The following is a 14,280-nucleotide window of genomic DNA, read 5'->3' on the forward strand; positions in this document are numbered from 1 at the left end:
TGTCCGAGAAGGACGTGGTTCCTAGGAGCTTCCCCAACATTCACAGTGATGTGTCTTGAATCTTCGTAGCAAAAAGGAAGGAAGGACTTGAATCCTCCTCTTCAAAGGAAAAACCTGAAAAGGAACTGTTGCGATTATCATTCCCAAATATAATATCTTACGAATGAAATAGGTGGAAATTCTTGACTCTGACTAGACTCACAGCCGACCAAGCAATCTCGGTAACAAATCTCGAATCCTCTTTAGTGAATTGCTTAAAATTAGTCAATCATAGCACTTGTATTCCCTATAACTTTATCCAATTAGTGAAGGGGGTCATCATTCTGACGAGATACATCTTTCACCTATTGACCAAAGGTATTTCCTTGAACGTAGAAAAATTGGCATGCGAAAATATGCATCCGAGAGGTTTGTCGAAAACATCCAGTCCTGTTTGATTGCTCCCAGAACTGTTGAGTGTGTTTCCATGGAAAACTATGCGAACAGTCTAAACTTGTTGAGTACTGAGATATCTAGATATCTGAGCTTTTGGAGACAAGAAACGACTTGTTTAAGAGCTCTTCAAGTTTTACTGTTTCTAGTTGCAGTATTGGAAAGTTAACCTAGATACGGGACTGGGTTATTCGATAAAAGCAAGCTGGCGATCGGTAGTGTTAGGTAGCCTTCTTTAACCGCAACCAAGACCCATTGGACAGGATGTAGTCTTTCCCAAACGGGGAAGAAGTTAGATGCTTTACCCCCTACCGGACTTTAGTTGAAACTGAGATTTTTATGTTGGCAATCCTCTTGGAATGTTTACCTCGTTGGACCATCTGAGCTTGGAGAAATCTGACCCACAGCTGGAGAGTTGGGTATGACTAGATACCAACTGCAGCACATCATTTTGAGTTCTGTTCTCTTCTTGAGTTACTAGTTCAGTGTTAACTCCATCCAACACAGGTCCCAAAATACGAGTGAAATTGATTTTAATTTTTGTGCCTGTGGAACCGAACCTACCACAGAAGTACATACCTGTTCTCTTTAGGGTCATAACTCTTTGACTGTCCCATCTCATACCGCTTTAATCTAGGTAGATAATCTGAAAATACATTAAAAATACTGACGACTTGCAAATTTCTCTTCTGTGTGATGAAAAAAAACCCCTATTATAGAATCTAAAGGAAAGTAACTCAATTACAGTCTCTATTTGATTACTTACAAATATCATCTCCAGTCAACCAACTTTCATAACCAGAGTATAGAGAATTTTTTTTTACTAGGCAGAATGATTGGATCAAGGTCGGCTACTAAACCGCCATCCAAGACGGGTTTAGGTAACCGATTTGTCTTGTACAATCTAGGACTGTTGAAGAGGCACTAAATGTGAGCCTGAATCTCCAGTCTTTTTTGAATCCGAGATGACAATTCCTTGAATCTATCCATGATGAAGTTTGATAGTTGCTGTGTGTAAACTGTCTGTGACATAATTATTATTATTATTATTATTATTATTACTAGCCAAGCTACAACCCTAGTTGGAAAAGCAAGATGCTATAAGCCCAAGGGCTCCAACGGGGAAAAATAGCCCAGTGAGGAAAGGAAATAAGGAAATTAATAAATGATGAGAATAAATTAACAATATATCATTCTAAAAAAAGTAACAGCCTCAAAACAGATATGTCCTATATAAACTATTAACAATGTCAAAAACAGATATGTCATATATAAACAATAGAAAGACTCATGTCAGCCTGGTCAACATAAAAACATTTGCTCCAACTCTATTTTTGATACTCCTGAATTTACTTAGGGTACGTAATTTAAAAGGTAATACTTCCTCACTTTGATCGCCTGTTTCTGTGTTTTCCTCTTCATTTTTTTGTCTTGCTGGAGAATCCATGGGAATTTCAGCTTATTTCCCAGTTGGTTTACCATTGAAACAGGGACGGTTGCATAGCGTGTAGACTCGTACTAACTTTGAATGTACGAGCGCCTTCATAAACCCCAGTAGCGTTATAGTGAGACAAGTTAGTGACTGAGTTTGCAAGCAAATGGCAAGAACTTATCTGAAACCTGATGGAAAATGATCCAAAATAGTTGAAACTTAGTTCACTTCTTCAGAAGTTAAGGAAATCGTACATAATATGTGACTTTTTTCAATATTAATCTTACCCGATGATCATGTAGCTGTCAACTCCGTTGCCCGACAGAAATCTACGGTCGGGATACGCCAGCGATCGCTATCCAGGTGGGGGTGTGCTCAACAGCGCCATCTGTGGTCAGGTACTCAAGTACTTCTTGTCAACAAGACCTCAATTTTTCCTCTGTCGTGCCGCCGGCAAGACCTACATGGATACGCTGTTGATTTTGGAGTCTTTTGTTCACGATTTGGTGATGTATTTGCTCTGAAGTTTAGCCTTCGCTGTTCAGGAAGCTTTATCCTTAGCTTAGCAAGCTTTTGGAATTAATTTGATTCATTGGTTAACGATCTTTGCTTAATTTTGGAATTCCCCCTTGACTACCTCTAAATTCAAGATGTCTGACCATTCCCAAGTTCCTAAATACAGGCAGTGTAGTGTTAGGACTTGTACTAGGCGTCTTCCGAAGGCCTCTATAGATCCTCACACCGTATGTTCCAATTGTAGGGGAAAATCCTGTCAATTGGAAGATCGATGTGGGGAATGTGCTGGGCTTTCGGAATTCGATTTTAATGAATTCCTCAGATATGCACGTAGGTTAGAGAAGGAGAGAGATAGGAGGAGTTCTTCTCGCTCTGTGGATTTTTCCTCTCCCCATGCCCCTCAACCTTTTCCTTCCCCTGTGGTGGTGACTCCCGAACCTGCTACGAGTGCTCAGCCTGGAATGGCTGATATGTTGCGTGCCATTCAGGCTCTCGGTGAGAAGGTGGAGTCTTTGGTTAGTGACCGCAATCAGCTCTTGGCAGATGTCAGAGAGCTGAAAGCGAAGAGTGCAGTGGGAAGTGTTAGTGCTAGTGATGTGCATAGTGTCAGTGTCAGTGTTGCGCATGAGGGTACATCTGTGCGTGCCAGTCGTCCTCCCAGTCCGGGACCTCTTGCAAGCTCCCAAGCCCAGGGGAGGAGCAATGTCGAAGGACCAAAGGGTTCGGCAGGCCTTGATCGGCGCACGGATGTATCCTCAGTGGTTGCGGACGTATCTGCTAAGGATCGTCCCATCCACTTACAGACGAATGAGCCCTTACATTCCTCGTCTGTGGAAGAGGTTTCCAGGAGGAAACGGTGGACCAAGGTCTCACGACCGCTCAAACGTAAGGTCCCTTCCGAGCTAGTCCAACGGCCCAGGTGTAGCCACTGGGTCAGTTCGGACTCGCCGCAGTCATCTGATGACTGCACACCTCCCAAGAGAGGTAGAGTGGTCCCTCAACAGGCCTCTGCTCTGTCTGTTGTTGCTCCAACCACAGTAGACCCTAAGTGGTCCATGCTGCAGACTATGCAGTCTCAGCTTGCGGCTTTTATGCAGGAGTATCATGCCGAGAAGGTTAACACCTCTCCTGTTAACCTACAACCCGCAGAGGTTGTGCGCTCAGCAGATACTGCGGCTGCCTGCTCCCACACCCCACCTGTGAGAGCTCCTCCACCGATGCGCAGTCCTCACTGCCAGACGCATGTTCTTGCTGCACCATCTGCTAACATGCGTGAGCTGCCGCATCAGGAGTTGCCGGGTTCCAGCACTATGCGGCATTCTCCTCAGCCCATGCAGCATGCTCTGCAGACCTTACAGCATGCTCCGCATACCATGCAGCATGAGCCGCATACCTTACAGCATGCTCTGCATACCATACCGCATGCTCCTCAGCCCACCGCAGACCCTCCCACACACCAGCCCTCTGCTTTTGTTGTTGCCAGCTCGCAGACTGTCCAGCAGAGGCATGATGATGGATCCGCAGGTACGCATGCACCCGTTCTGCAGGATTCAGCCGTTCAGCTTGCTGCTCTGCCTTTGCCTCTCACAACTCAACTTTCGGATGATGATGTATCGGATGATGAAGCTGCTCATCTGGATGATCCTCACTCTGATGTTGAAGGACACAAGTCTTCGCCACCCTCCTTAGACTTTCGCAAAGTCCTTGCTTTGTTCAGGGATTTGTATCCTGAACACTTTGTGTCTGCAACCCCTCGTTCTCCTCCCTCCGAGTTTGCTCTGGGCATGCAGTCTGCTGCGCCTGCCTTCACCAAGCTTGTTCTCGCCAGATCATCTAGGAGAGCTTTGAGGGTTATGGGGGACTGGTTGCATTCCAAGAAGCAACTGGGAAGGACCTCTTTTGTGTTTCCTCCTCCCAAGCTGGCTTCTAAGTCGAGCGTCTGGTATGCCACGGGAGAGGAACCTGGCTTGGGGGTTCCTGCCTCTGCCCAGGCCGACTTCTCAAGTCTGGTTGACTCTCCCCGCAGGTTGGCTATGAGACGTTCGAAGATCTGCTGGTCCTTTTCAGATCTTGATCACTTGTTGAAGGGAGTCTTTCGTGCCTTCGAGATATTCAACTTCCTCGATTGGTGTTTGGGAGCCTTAAGCAGGAAGACTTCCCCTTCAGATAAGGACTCAGCCATGCTGATCATGTCTAGCATGGACAAGGCAATTCGGGATGGGTCTGGTGAACTTGCGGCTTCATATGTATCAGGAGTCCTCAAGAAGAGAGAACATCTGTGCTCCTTCTTATCTGCTGGTATCACTCCTTGCCAGAAGTCAGAGTTGCTGTTTGCTCCTCTCTCCAAGTGTCTGTTTCCGGAGGAGTTGATTAAGGGGATGGCTGCCTCTCTTATCCAGAAGGATACTCATGACCTCATGGCTTCTTCTGCACGTAAGGCTAAAACCTTACCTTCCGTGCCTAGACCCTTCCGCCCTACAGCAGTTGATACACCTGCTTCTAGGTTCATCCCGCCCTTTCGTGGCAGAACCTCCAGCAGAGGAGGTACCCGTGCAGACAGTCACCGTGGCAAGTCCAAGAAGGGTTCCAAGTCCGCAAAAGGCAAGTTTTGACTGCCTTTCTCTCCAGACAGCAGTAGGAGCCAGACTCAAGACCTTCTGGCAAGCTTGGGAGAGCAGAGGTGCAGACGCTCAGTCTGTGAAGTGGCTAAGGGAGGGATACAGAATTCCGTTCTGCCTCAATCCCCCTCTAGCTACATCTCCCATCAACCTCTCTCCCAACTACAAGGAGAAGGACAAGAGGCTAGCGTTGCAACAAGAGGTGTCGCTCTTGCTACAGAAGGAAGCAGTGGTCATAGTCCGGGATCATCAATCCCCGGGCTTTTACAACCGTCTCTTCCTGGTAGCCAAGAAGACAGAAGGTTGGAGACCGGTGCTGGACGTCAGTGCTCTCAATGCTTATGTCACCAAGCAGACGTTCACGATGGAGACGACGAAGTCGGTCCTAGCAGCGGTCAGGCAGGAGGACTGGATGGTCTCGTTAGACCTGAAAGACGCATACTTTCACGTCTCCATCCATCCAGACTCCCAACCTTTCCTAAGATTCGTCTTTGGAAAGGTTGTGTACCAGTTCCAAGCCCTGTGCTTTGGCCTAAGCACGGCACCTCTTGTGTTTACGAGACTGATGAGGAATATTGCGAAATTCCTTCACTTGGCAGACATCAGAGCCTCCCTCTATTTAGACGACTGGCTTTTAAGAGCTCCCACAAGTCGTCGCTGTCTGGAGAATCTCAGATGGACTATGGATCTGACCAAGGAACTGGGCCTCCTGGTCAATTTAGAGAAGTCCCAGCTCGTCCCATCCCAGACCATTGTTTACCTGGGTATGGAGATTCAGAGTCGAGCTTTTCGGGCTTTTCCGTCGGCCCCAAGGATCAACCAAGCCCTAGAGTGCATCCAGAGCATGCTGAGAAGGAACCGATGCTCAGTCAGGCAGTGGATGAGTCTAACAGGGACACTTTCATCGCTGGCCCTGTTCATCGAGTTAGGGAGACTCCACCTCCGCCCCCTTCAGTATCATCTAGCTGCTCACTGGATAAAGGACATGACGCTAGAGACGGTCTCAGTTCCTGTTTCCGAAGAGATGAGGTCTACTCTAACGTGGTGGAAGAACAGCATTCTTCTCAAGGAAGGTCTATCTTTAGCTGTTCAGACCCCCGACCACCGTCTCTTCTCGGACGCATGAGACTCGGGCTGGGGTGCGACATTGGACGGACAGGAATGCTCGGGAACATGGAATCAGGAGCAAAGGACACTTCACATCAATTGCAAGGAGTTGTTGGCGGTTCATCTGGCCTTGATAAACTTCAAGTCCCTCCAGCTAAACAAGGTGGTGGAGGTGAACTCCGACAACACCACAGCCTTGGCTTACATCTCCAAGCAGGGGGGGACTCATTCGAGGAAGTTGTTCAAGATCGCAAGGGACCTCCTCATTTGGTCAAAAGATCGAAAGCTCACGCTGGTAACGAGGTTCATTCAGGGCGATATGAATGTCATGGCAGATCGCCTCAGCCGGAAGGGTCAAGTCATCCCCACAGAGTGGACCCTTCACAAGAATGTTTGCAGCAGACTTTGGGCCCTGTGGGGTCAGCCAACCATAGATCTGTTCGCTACCTCGATGACCAAGAGGCTCCCATTGTATTGTTCTCCGATTCCAGACCCAGCAGCAGTTCATGTGGATGCCTTTCTGCGGGATTGGTCCCATCTCGACCTGTATGCATTCCCGCCGTTCAAGATTGTCAACAGGGTACTTCAGAAGTTCGCCTCTCACAAAGGGACACGGCTGACGTTGGTTGCTCCCCTTTGGCCCGCGAGAGAATGGTTCACAGAGGTACTGCAATGGCTGGTCGACGTTCCCAGGACTCTTCCTCTAAGAGTGGACCTTCTGCGTCAACCTCACGTAAAGAAGGTACACCCAAGCCTCCACGCTCTTCGTCTGACTGCCTTCAGACTATCGAAAGACTCTCAAGAGCTAGAGGCTTTTCGAAGGAGGCAGCCAGAGCGATTGCCAGAGCAAGGAGGACATCCACTCTCAGAGTCTATCAGTCTAAATGGGAAGTCTTCCGAAACTGGTGCAAGGCCAATGCAGTTTCCTCAACCAGTACCACTGTAACCCAGATTGCTGACTTCCTGTTACATCTAAGGAACGTTAGATCCCTATCAGCTCCTACGATCAAGGGTTACAGAAGTATGTTGGCAGCGGTTTTCCGCCACAGAGGCTTGGATCTTTCCACCAACAAAGATCTACAGGACCTCCTTAGGTCTTTTGAGACCTCAAAGGAACGTCGGTTGTCCACTCCAGGCTGGAATCTAGACGTGGTCCTAAGGTTCCTTATGTCATCCAGATTTGAACCGCTCCAATCAGCCTCTTTTAAGGACCTCACATTAAAAACTCTTTTCCTCGTATGCCTAGCAACAGCTAAAAGAGTAAGTGAGATCCACGCCTTCAGCAGGAACATAGGTTTCACATCGGAAACGGCTACATGTTCCTTGCAGCTCGGTTTTTTGGCTAAAAACGAGCTTCCTTCACGTCCTTGGCCTAAATCGTTCGAGATCCCTAGCCTGTCCAACTTGGTGGGGAACGAACTGGAGAGAGTACTTTGCCCAGTCAGAGCTCTTAGGTACTATCTAAGAAGGTCAAAACCTTTACGAGGACAATCAGAAGCCTTATGGTGTGCTGTCAAGAAGCCTTCGCTACCAATGTCTAAGAACGCAGTTTCTTACTACATCAGGCTTCTGATTAGAGAAGCTCATTCTCATCTGAAGGAAGAAGACCTTGCTTTGCTGAAGGTAAGGACACATGAAGTGAGAGCTGTGGCTACTTCAGTGGCCTTCAAACAGAACCGTTCTCTGCAGAGTGTTATGGATGCAACCTATTGGAGAAGCAAGTCAGTGTTCGCATCATTCTATCTCAAAGATGTCCAGTCTCTTTACGAGAACTGCTACACCCTGGGACCATTCGTAGCAGCGAGTGCAGTAGTAGGTGAGGGCTCAGCCACTACATTCCCATAATCCCATAACCTTTTTAACCTTTCTCTTGAATACTTTTTATTGTTGTTTTGGGTTGTACGGTCGGCTAAGAAGCCTTCCGCATCCTGGTTGATTTGGCGGGTGGTCAATTCTTTCTTGAGAAGCGCCTAGGTTAGAGGTTGTGATGAGGTCCTTTAGTATGGGTTGCAGCCCTTTATACTTCAGCACCTAAGAGTCGTTCAGCATCCTAAGAGGACCGCTACGCTCAGTAAGGAAGACGTACTTAATAAAGGCAGAGTAATGGTTCAAGTCGACTTCCTTACCAGGTACTTATTTATTTTATATTTGTTATTTTGAATAACTAATAAAATGAAATACGGGATACTTAGCTTCTTTGTTAACATGTATGCTGGTCTCCACCCACCACCCTGGGTGTGAATCAGCTACATGATCATCGGGTAAGATTAATATTGAAAAATGTTATTTTCATTAGTAAAATAAATTTTTGAATATACTTACCCGATGATCATGATTTAAAGGACCCGCCCTTCCTCCCCATAGAGAACCAGTGGACCGAGGAGAAAATTGAGGTCTTTTTGACAAGAAGTACTTGAGTACCTGACCACAGATGGCGCTGTTGAGCACACCCCCACCTGGATAGCGATCGCTGGCGTATCCCGACCGTAGATTTCTGTCGGGCAACGGAGTTGACAGCTACATGATCATCGGGTAAGTATATTCAAAAATTTATTTTACTAATGAAAATAACATTTTACTATCTTTAGGGTGAGAAGCACTGACTCTTAAGATTTTAAGATCAGTACAACGTGTTCATTCTTCTGCCTCACAATCTAATTTAGCTGCCTTTATAGAGTGTGGAATTGCAAGGTTTTGGGTGTGGAAGGAAATGTCCATGCACGGCGGGAGTTCAAGACCCACTCAAACTCAGTAGTTTCCTGTAGTTTGCTCAACCTCGCCTCCCTCGTGAGTTAGGAATGGGGAGTGTGGGAGAGCCTATAGGTAGGTCTACCTGCTGAATCATCAGCAGCCTTTGCCTGTCCCTCCCTGGTCCTAGCTTGATATGTATACAGTACATTATAGTCAGTTTCTAGGATATGGTCTTGTCATTTGCCTGTGCCATTCATGAGTGACCTTTAAACTTAGGATTTTTACCTTTACTGGTAAGAGGATGTATTTATTGAAGCTAAAAAATTGGGGAAAATTTTTTCAAAACTTTTAAGGGTAAGATTTGATTAAACCAAGCTGCTGGAGAAGAAGCAATATGAACAACAGGGAAGATTCATAGAAAAAAAAATAGTATATTCCTTACATTTATTGTGAAATTTATTATTATTATTATTATTATTATTATTATTATTATTATTATTATTATCATCATCATCTAAACTACAACCCTAGTTGGAAAAGCAAGATGCTATAAGCCCAAGGGCTCCGATAGGGAAAAATAGCCCACTGAGGGAAGGAAATAAATGATATGAGAAAAAATTAACAATAGAATATTTAAAAAAACAGCAACAATAGCAAATAAAATATGTCATATATAAACTATAAAAAGGCTTGTGTCAGCCTTTAGTTTCTGTACTCGATTTGAATGACCCATTCAGTCTATCGTAAAAACAAGTCATTCAATCAGTTAAAATTGTAGTGGTTCTTCAACCACTACAATTTTAACTTATATTTTATAATTTATAATTAATAAATTTATAATTTATATTTCCAATACTAAATTGAAACTCATTGAAACTGTTTTTAAATTGATGTTTTTTTTTTTTTTTATTTTGAACTGTTCATAGTTTATACTTAAAATATCTATCTAACCATTACTGATTTTGAAGATTGTATATTTTTCATTGATTACTTTTCATATATAGTTTGTTTATTTCCAATGTTTTTAATGATTTTCATTATATATTTATTCATTATTTCTCATATATAGTATATTTTCTTATTTCCTTTCCTCACTGGGCTATTTTTCCCTGTTGGAGCCCTTATAGGGCTTATAGCATGCTGCTTTTCCAACTAGGGTTGTAGCTTAGCAGCAGTAATAATAATAATAATAATAATAATAATAATAATAATAATAATAATAATAACATTATTATTATTATTATTATTATTATTATTATTATTATTATTATTATTATTATTAGCCAAGCTACAACCCTAGTTGGAAAAGCAAGATGCTATAAGCCCAAGGGTTTATGATAATAATAATAACAATAACGTATCTGATATTTCCAATATGATAAATGACGTCACTATATACGAGCCTTCCCTGCGTTGCGATCTTAACCCTCGTGAATAATTCCAGGCGAGGAGCTAGCGGAGGCCGCCAGCCTAAACACGAGCAGCCTGGTCCGCGTGGTGGAGATTCCCCGCGAGAAGGATGACTTGACCCTCTCGGCCGAAGTGGCGTTGCCCCAGGGACAGCTGGTCTTGGCGGCTCGCGACGACACTGCAGAGTACGACGACCAGGATTCCAATTCCACATATAAGGATGATCCTCAGTAAGTCGGATGTTCTGTATATGTTATTAACCATTATTAGTTACAGGATGTTCTTGATATTATTAACTGTTATCTGTTACAGGATGTCCTTAATGTTATTAACTATTATCTGTTACAGGATGTTCTAAATGTTATTAACCGTTCTTTCTTACAGGATGTTCTTAATGTTGTTAACCGTTCTTTGTTACAGGATGTCCTTAATGTTATTAACCGTTCTTTGTTACAGGATGTTCTTAATGTTATTAACCGTTCTTTGTTACAGGATGTCCTTAATGTTATTAACCGTTCTTTGTTACAGGATGTTCTTAACGTTATTAACCGTTATCTCTTACAAGATGTTGTTATAACTGGTTTTTGTTACTGTATGTTCTTAATGTTATAATCCATTTCTTGTTACTGTATGTTCTTAATGTTATTAACTGTTATCTCTTACAAGATGTTGTTATAACTGGGTTTTGTTACAGGATGTTCTTAATGTAATTAACTTTTCTTTGTTACAGGATATTCTTAATGTTAACTGTTATTTGTTACAGCAGGATATTATAAAAGTCTAAGGGCTATGAGAGAAACTGCAATACATTTCAAGAAATTATTATCATTATTATTATTATGGGCCAAATAGCAAGAGTGTTAATGAGTCCTATATGGGGAAAAGAAAACTGAAATAAAAGATTAAGAAAATTGAATTATAAAATGCAACTGATTTTAAACGAGGTCACTTGATTTAGTTGCAGACACAGGTGAATTCTTCCTTTAAAACTCTTTGGTTATGTTAAGGTAGAAGAGCAGATCTTCTAGATGGTAGAATGTTCGTTACTTTATGAATGCACTGGACCCAGGAGCAGGTATTTTCAGGACAGTAATATAAGTCTAGACAAAGGCGGCTGAAATTGTTGGGGAGTTGAGACTTCTTACCATCACCGAGGTCCTACACAAAGGACCTCGGTTAGACCCCGCCAGTCGTCTCTATCTTGAGCTTTTAAATCGATACTCCTCCATTCATCATCTACTTCATGCGTCATAGTCCTCAGCCATGTCGGCCTGGGTCTTCCAACTCTTCTAGTGCCTTGTCGAGCCATGTCAAACGTTTGCTGAACTAATCTGTCTTGGGGAGTGTGAAGAGCATGTCTAAACTATCTCCATCTACCCTTCAGCATGATCTCATCCACACATGTCAGTGTAATCCCATATAGTTTCATTTCTAATCCTGTTCTGTCTTCACGATATCAAAATATGGGGGTCTATGTAGTTAAAAACAAGAATTTCTTTTATTTCAAAAAATTTACATACCCGCTTAGAATCGCGTACTATTGCACAACAGTCCAACATATAGAAAACACTTGAGACCGTGTATTATTCGTTGCCAACATACTAAATATCCAGTCACAAATATATGCCGATCGATATTGTCCCGTGAAAAATAGATCTGATAAACAGTTTTGTGTTGGCTGATGGATCTATAATGCATAACTAAAATAGCAGTCTGGGAATTGCAATCTTATATACTTCCTTTGATAAAAAAAAAGGGATCCTATAGAGTCGAACAAAATAACTATGATTCCATGGACCACCATTCACTGAACTTTATTTTCGTACAGAACGTGTAAAGTACTTGTAAACAATCCTTGCATCCATGATAGATGAGCACATGTCACTTGTAGGCAGTTTACGTCTGACAATATTTAACAGCTGTAAATAAAAAAAGTGTATCACCTGTCTTATTACATATTGAATACCTTGGTCTCTCGCAGGTTTTATGTGAAAGGGCTTTACTCTCTCTCTCTCTCTCTCTCTTTCTCTCTCTCTTTCTCTCTCTCTTTCTCTCTCTCTCTCTCTCTCTCTCTCTCTCTCTCTCTCTCTCTCTCTCTCTCTCTCTCTCTCTCTGTCTTTTCCTTCGTATACAAACATATATAGAAACAGTAGGGTTTTAGGGGTGGGAAATATGTTGCAAAAATCTCTCTCTCTCTCTCTCTCTCTCTCTCTCTCTCTCTCTCTCTCTCTCTCTCTCTCTCTCTCTCTCTCTCTCTCTCTCTCTCTCTCTCTCTATGGTAATGCCGTGATTACTTGGTTCTTCAATGTATTTGTTTCTTGGCCAAATTCTCCCCTTTTGTAAATCAAATTTAAATCTTAAGGAAAAGTCATTGGTCATTGGAGCCTAGTATGATTGGCTCTCGACACTCGCTCCCTAAAACACTGTTATTTAGCGTAGAAAACCCAGGAATGTGTGCATCCCCCTTTTCCTATCACTTTAAACATGGGAGAAGTACAAGAGGAAGGCCAAGGTTTGGGTGGATGGATGGAGTGAAGAAAGCTCTGGGTGATAGGAGGATAGATGTGAGAGAGGCAGGAGAGCGTGCTAGAAATAGGAATGAATGGCGAGCGATTGTGACGCAGTTCCGGTAGGCCTTGCTGCTTCCTCCGGTGCCTTGGATGACCGCGGAGGTAGCAGCAGTAGGGGATTCAGCATTATGAAGCTTCATCTCTGGTGGATAACGAGGGAGGGTGGGCTGTGGCACCCTAGCAGTACCAGCTGAACTCGGTTGAGTCCCTTGTCAGGCTGGGTGGAACGTAGAGAGTAGAGGTCCCCTTTTTGTTTTTGTTTCATTTGTTGATGTCGGGTACCCCCAAAATTGGGGGAAGTGCCTTGGTATAAGTATGTATGTATTCCCTTCTGTGTAGCCTGACTCGGAAAAAACTTCTAATGCAATCTCTTCTCCCACAGAGTGGTCGCATGGCGGAGAGCCAACAAGGTCGGCGTGAACCTCCTCGTGACTCCGAAGGCAGACGCCGACCGAGCATTCGTGGGATTCATCCTGCGATACGACTACACCAACACCGTTGCGACGGCCACCGAGTCCCGCACCGTCACCCTGAACATGCCTATTATTGTAGACGTTGGTCCCGTGGAGAAGGAGTAATGATGGATGGTATATTAATTAGATGATATTGTCTACTGTATATTTATATTTAATTTAATTCGCTATAGGAAGGGCAATATATCCTCTGGCCAGTGAAGGCAACCCAACTTCGACTGTAGCCTGAGTAACCAGTAAAAGCAACTCGCTCTTTCAGGTGCGACCATGATAACTCTAGGCTGAAGTGACCTCGGTGTATTTGCACGGTTTATGTCTTATGTCTTTCCAAGTTGCTGGATTAGAGGCCCAGTGGTGCGATCTTTTCGCTTAGCTTACACAGCACATTTTTAGATTGTTGCTTTTCACGTTAATGGCATCTAGAAGGTTGTCTGCTTGTGCGCTTCACTTCATAATGATTTGACTGAATACGCTATGTGAAATCTGTAAGTGGTGATTTCTAATTTTATTATCTTTACATTTATTATCTTTAGAAATTACTGTATGTGATACTTAGACATTACCGTTAATTCCAGTTTAGATTTAGGCCTAACTTGTAGGTGATTGTGTTAATTATGGTGACTGCTGGAAATTCAATAGGATTATATAAGATTGTATTTAAAGTGCTTAGAAATGTGGAAGCCTTTTTGAGATTCGTGTAATCTCTCCCATTCTAATTGGATTGGAATCTTGGTTGGCGATCATAGGTAAGATTTAGGTTTACCTTGATGGTTTGGATGTGTTATGGGGAGATTGGTCGCAGCTCATTTGACGAGATTGGTGTTAATAGACGTTATAAGCTTGACCTAACGTGCATTATCCAACGAGCCCTTTGTACCTTGGTGGGTCTCCCAATTAATAGCTTCCTGCTGTGTTGCCTTAACCCTTTTACCCCCAAAGGACGTACTGGTATGTTTCACAAAACTCATCCCTTTACCCCCATGGACGTACCGTGCAAAAAACTGCTATTTAAATTTTTTTTTGCATATTTT

The 14,280-nt window shown here is 43.5% G+C and overlaps 1 protein-coding gene across 1 annotated transcript in view; it reads left to right on the plus strand.

Moving 5' to 3' along the window:
- LOC137618628 (dynactin subunit 4-like) overlaps window positions 1–13,548 on the plus strand; it is a 47,101-nt gene extending 33,553 nt beyond the window's left edge. The window contains exons 8-9 of the mRNA XM_068348739.1: window positions 10,241–10,436; window positions 13,159–13,548. Of these exons, the coding sequence (XP_068204840.1) occupies window positions 10,241–10,436; window positions 13,159–13,354 (392 nt within the window). The 3' untranslated portion in view covers window positions 13,355–13,548. The remainder of the gene's footprint in view (window positions 1–10,240; window positions 10,437–13,158) is intronic.
- Window positions 13,549–14,280: the final 732 nt, after the last annotated feature.

This window comes from Palaemon carinicauda, chromosome 25 (genome assembly GCF_036898095.1).
Source record: "Palaemon carinicauda isolate YSFRI2023 chromosome 25, ASM3689809v2, whole genome shotgun sequence".
Taxonomy (NCBI): Eukaryota; Metazoa; Arthropoda; class Malacostraca; order Decapoda; family Palaemonidae; genus Palaemon; species Palaemon carinicauda.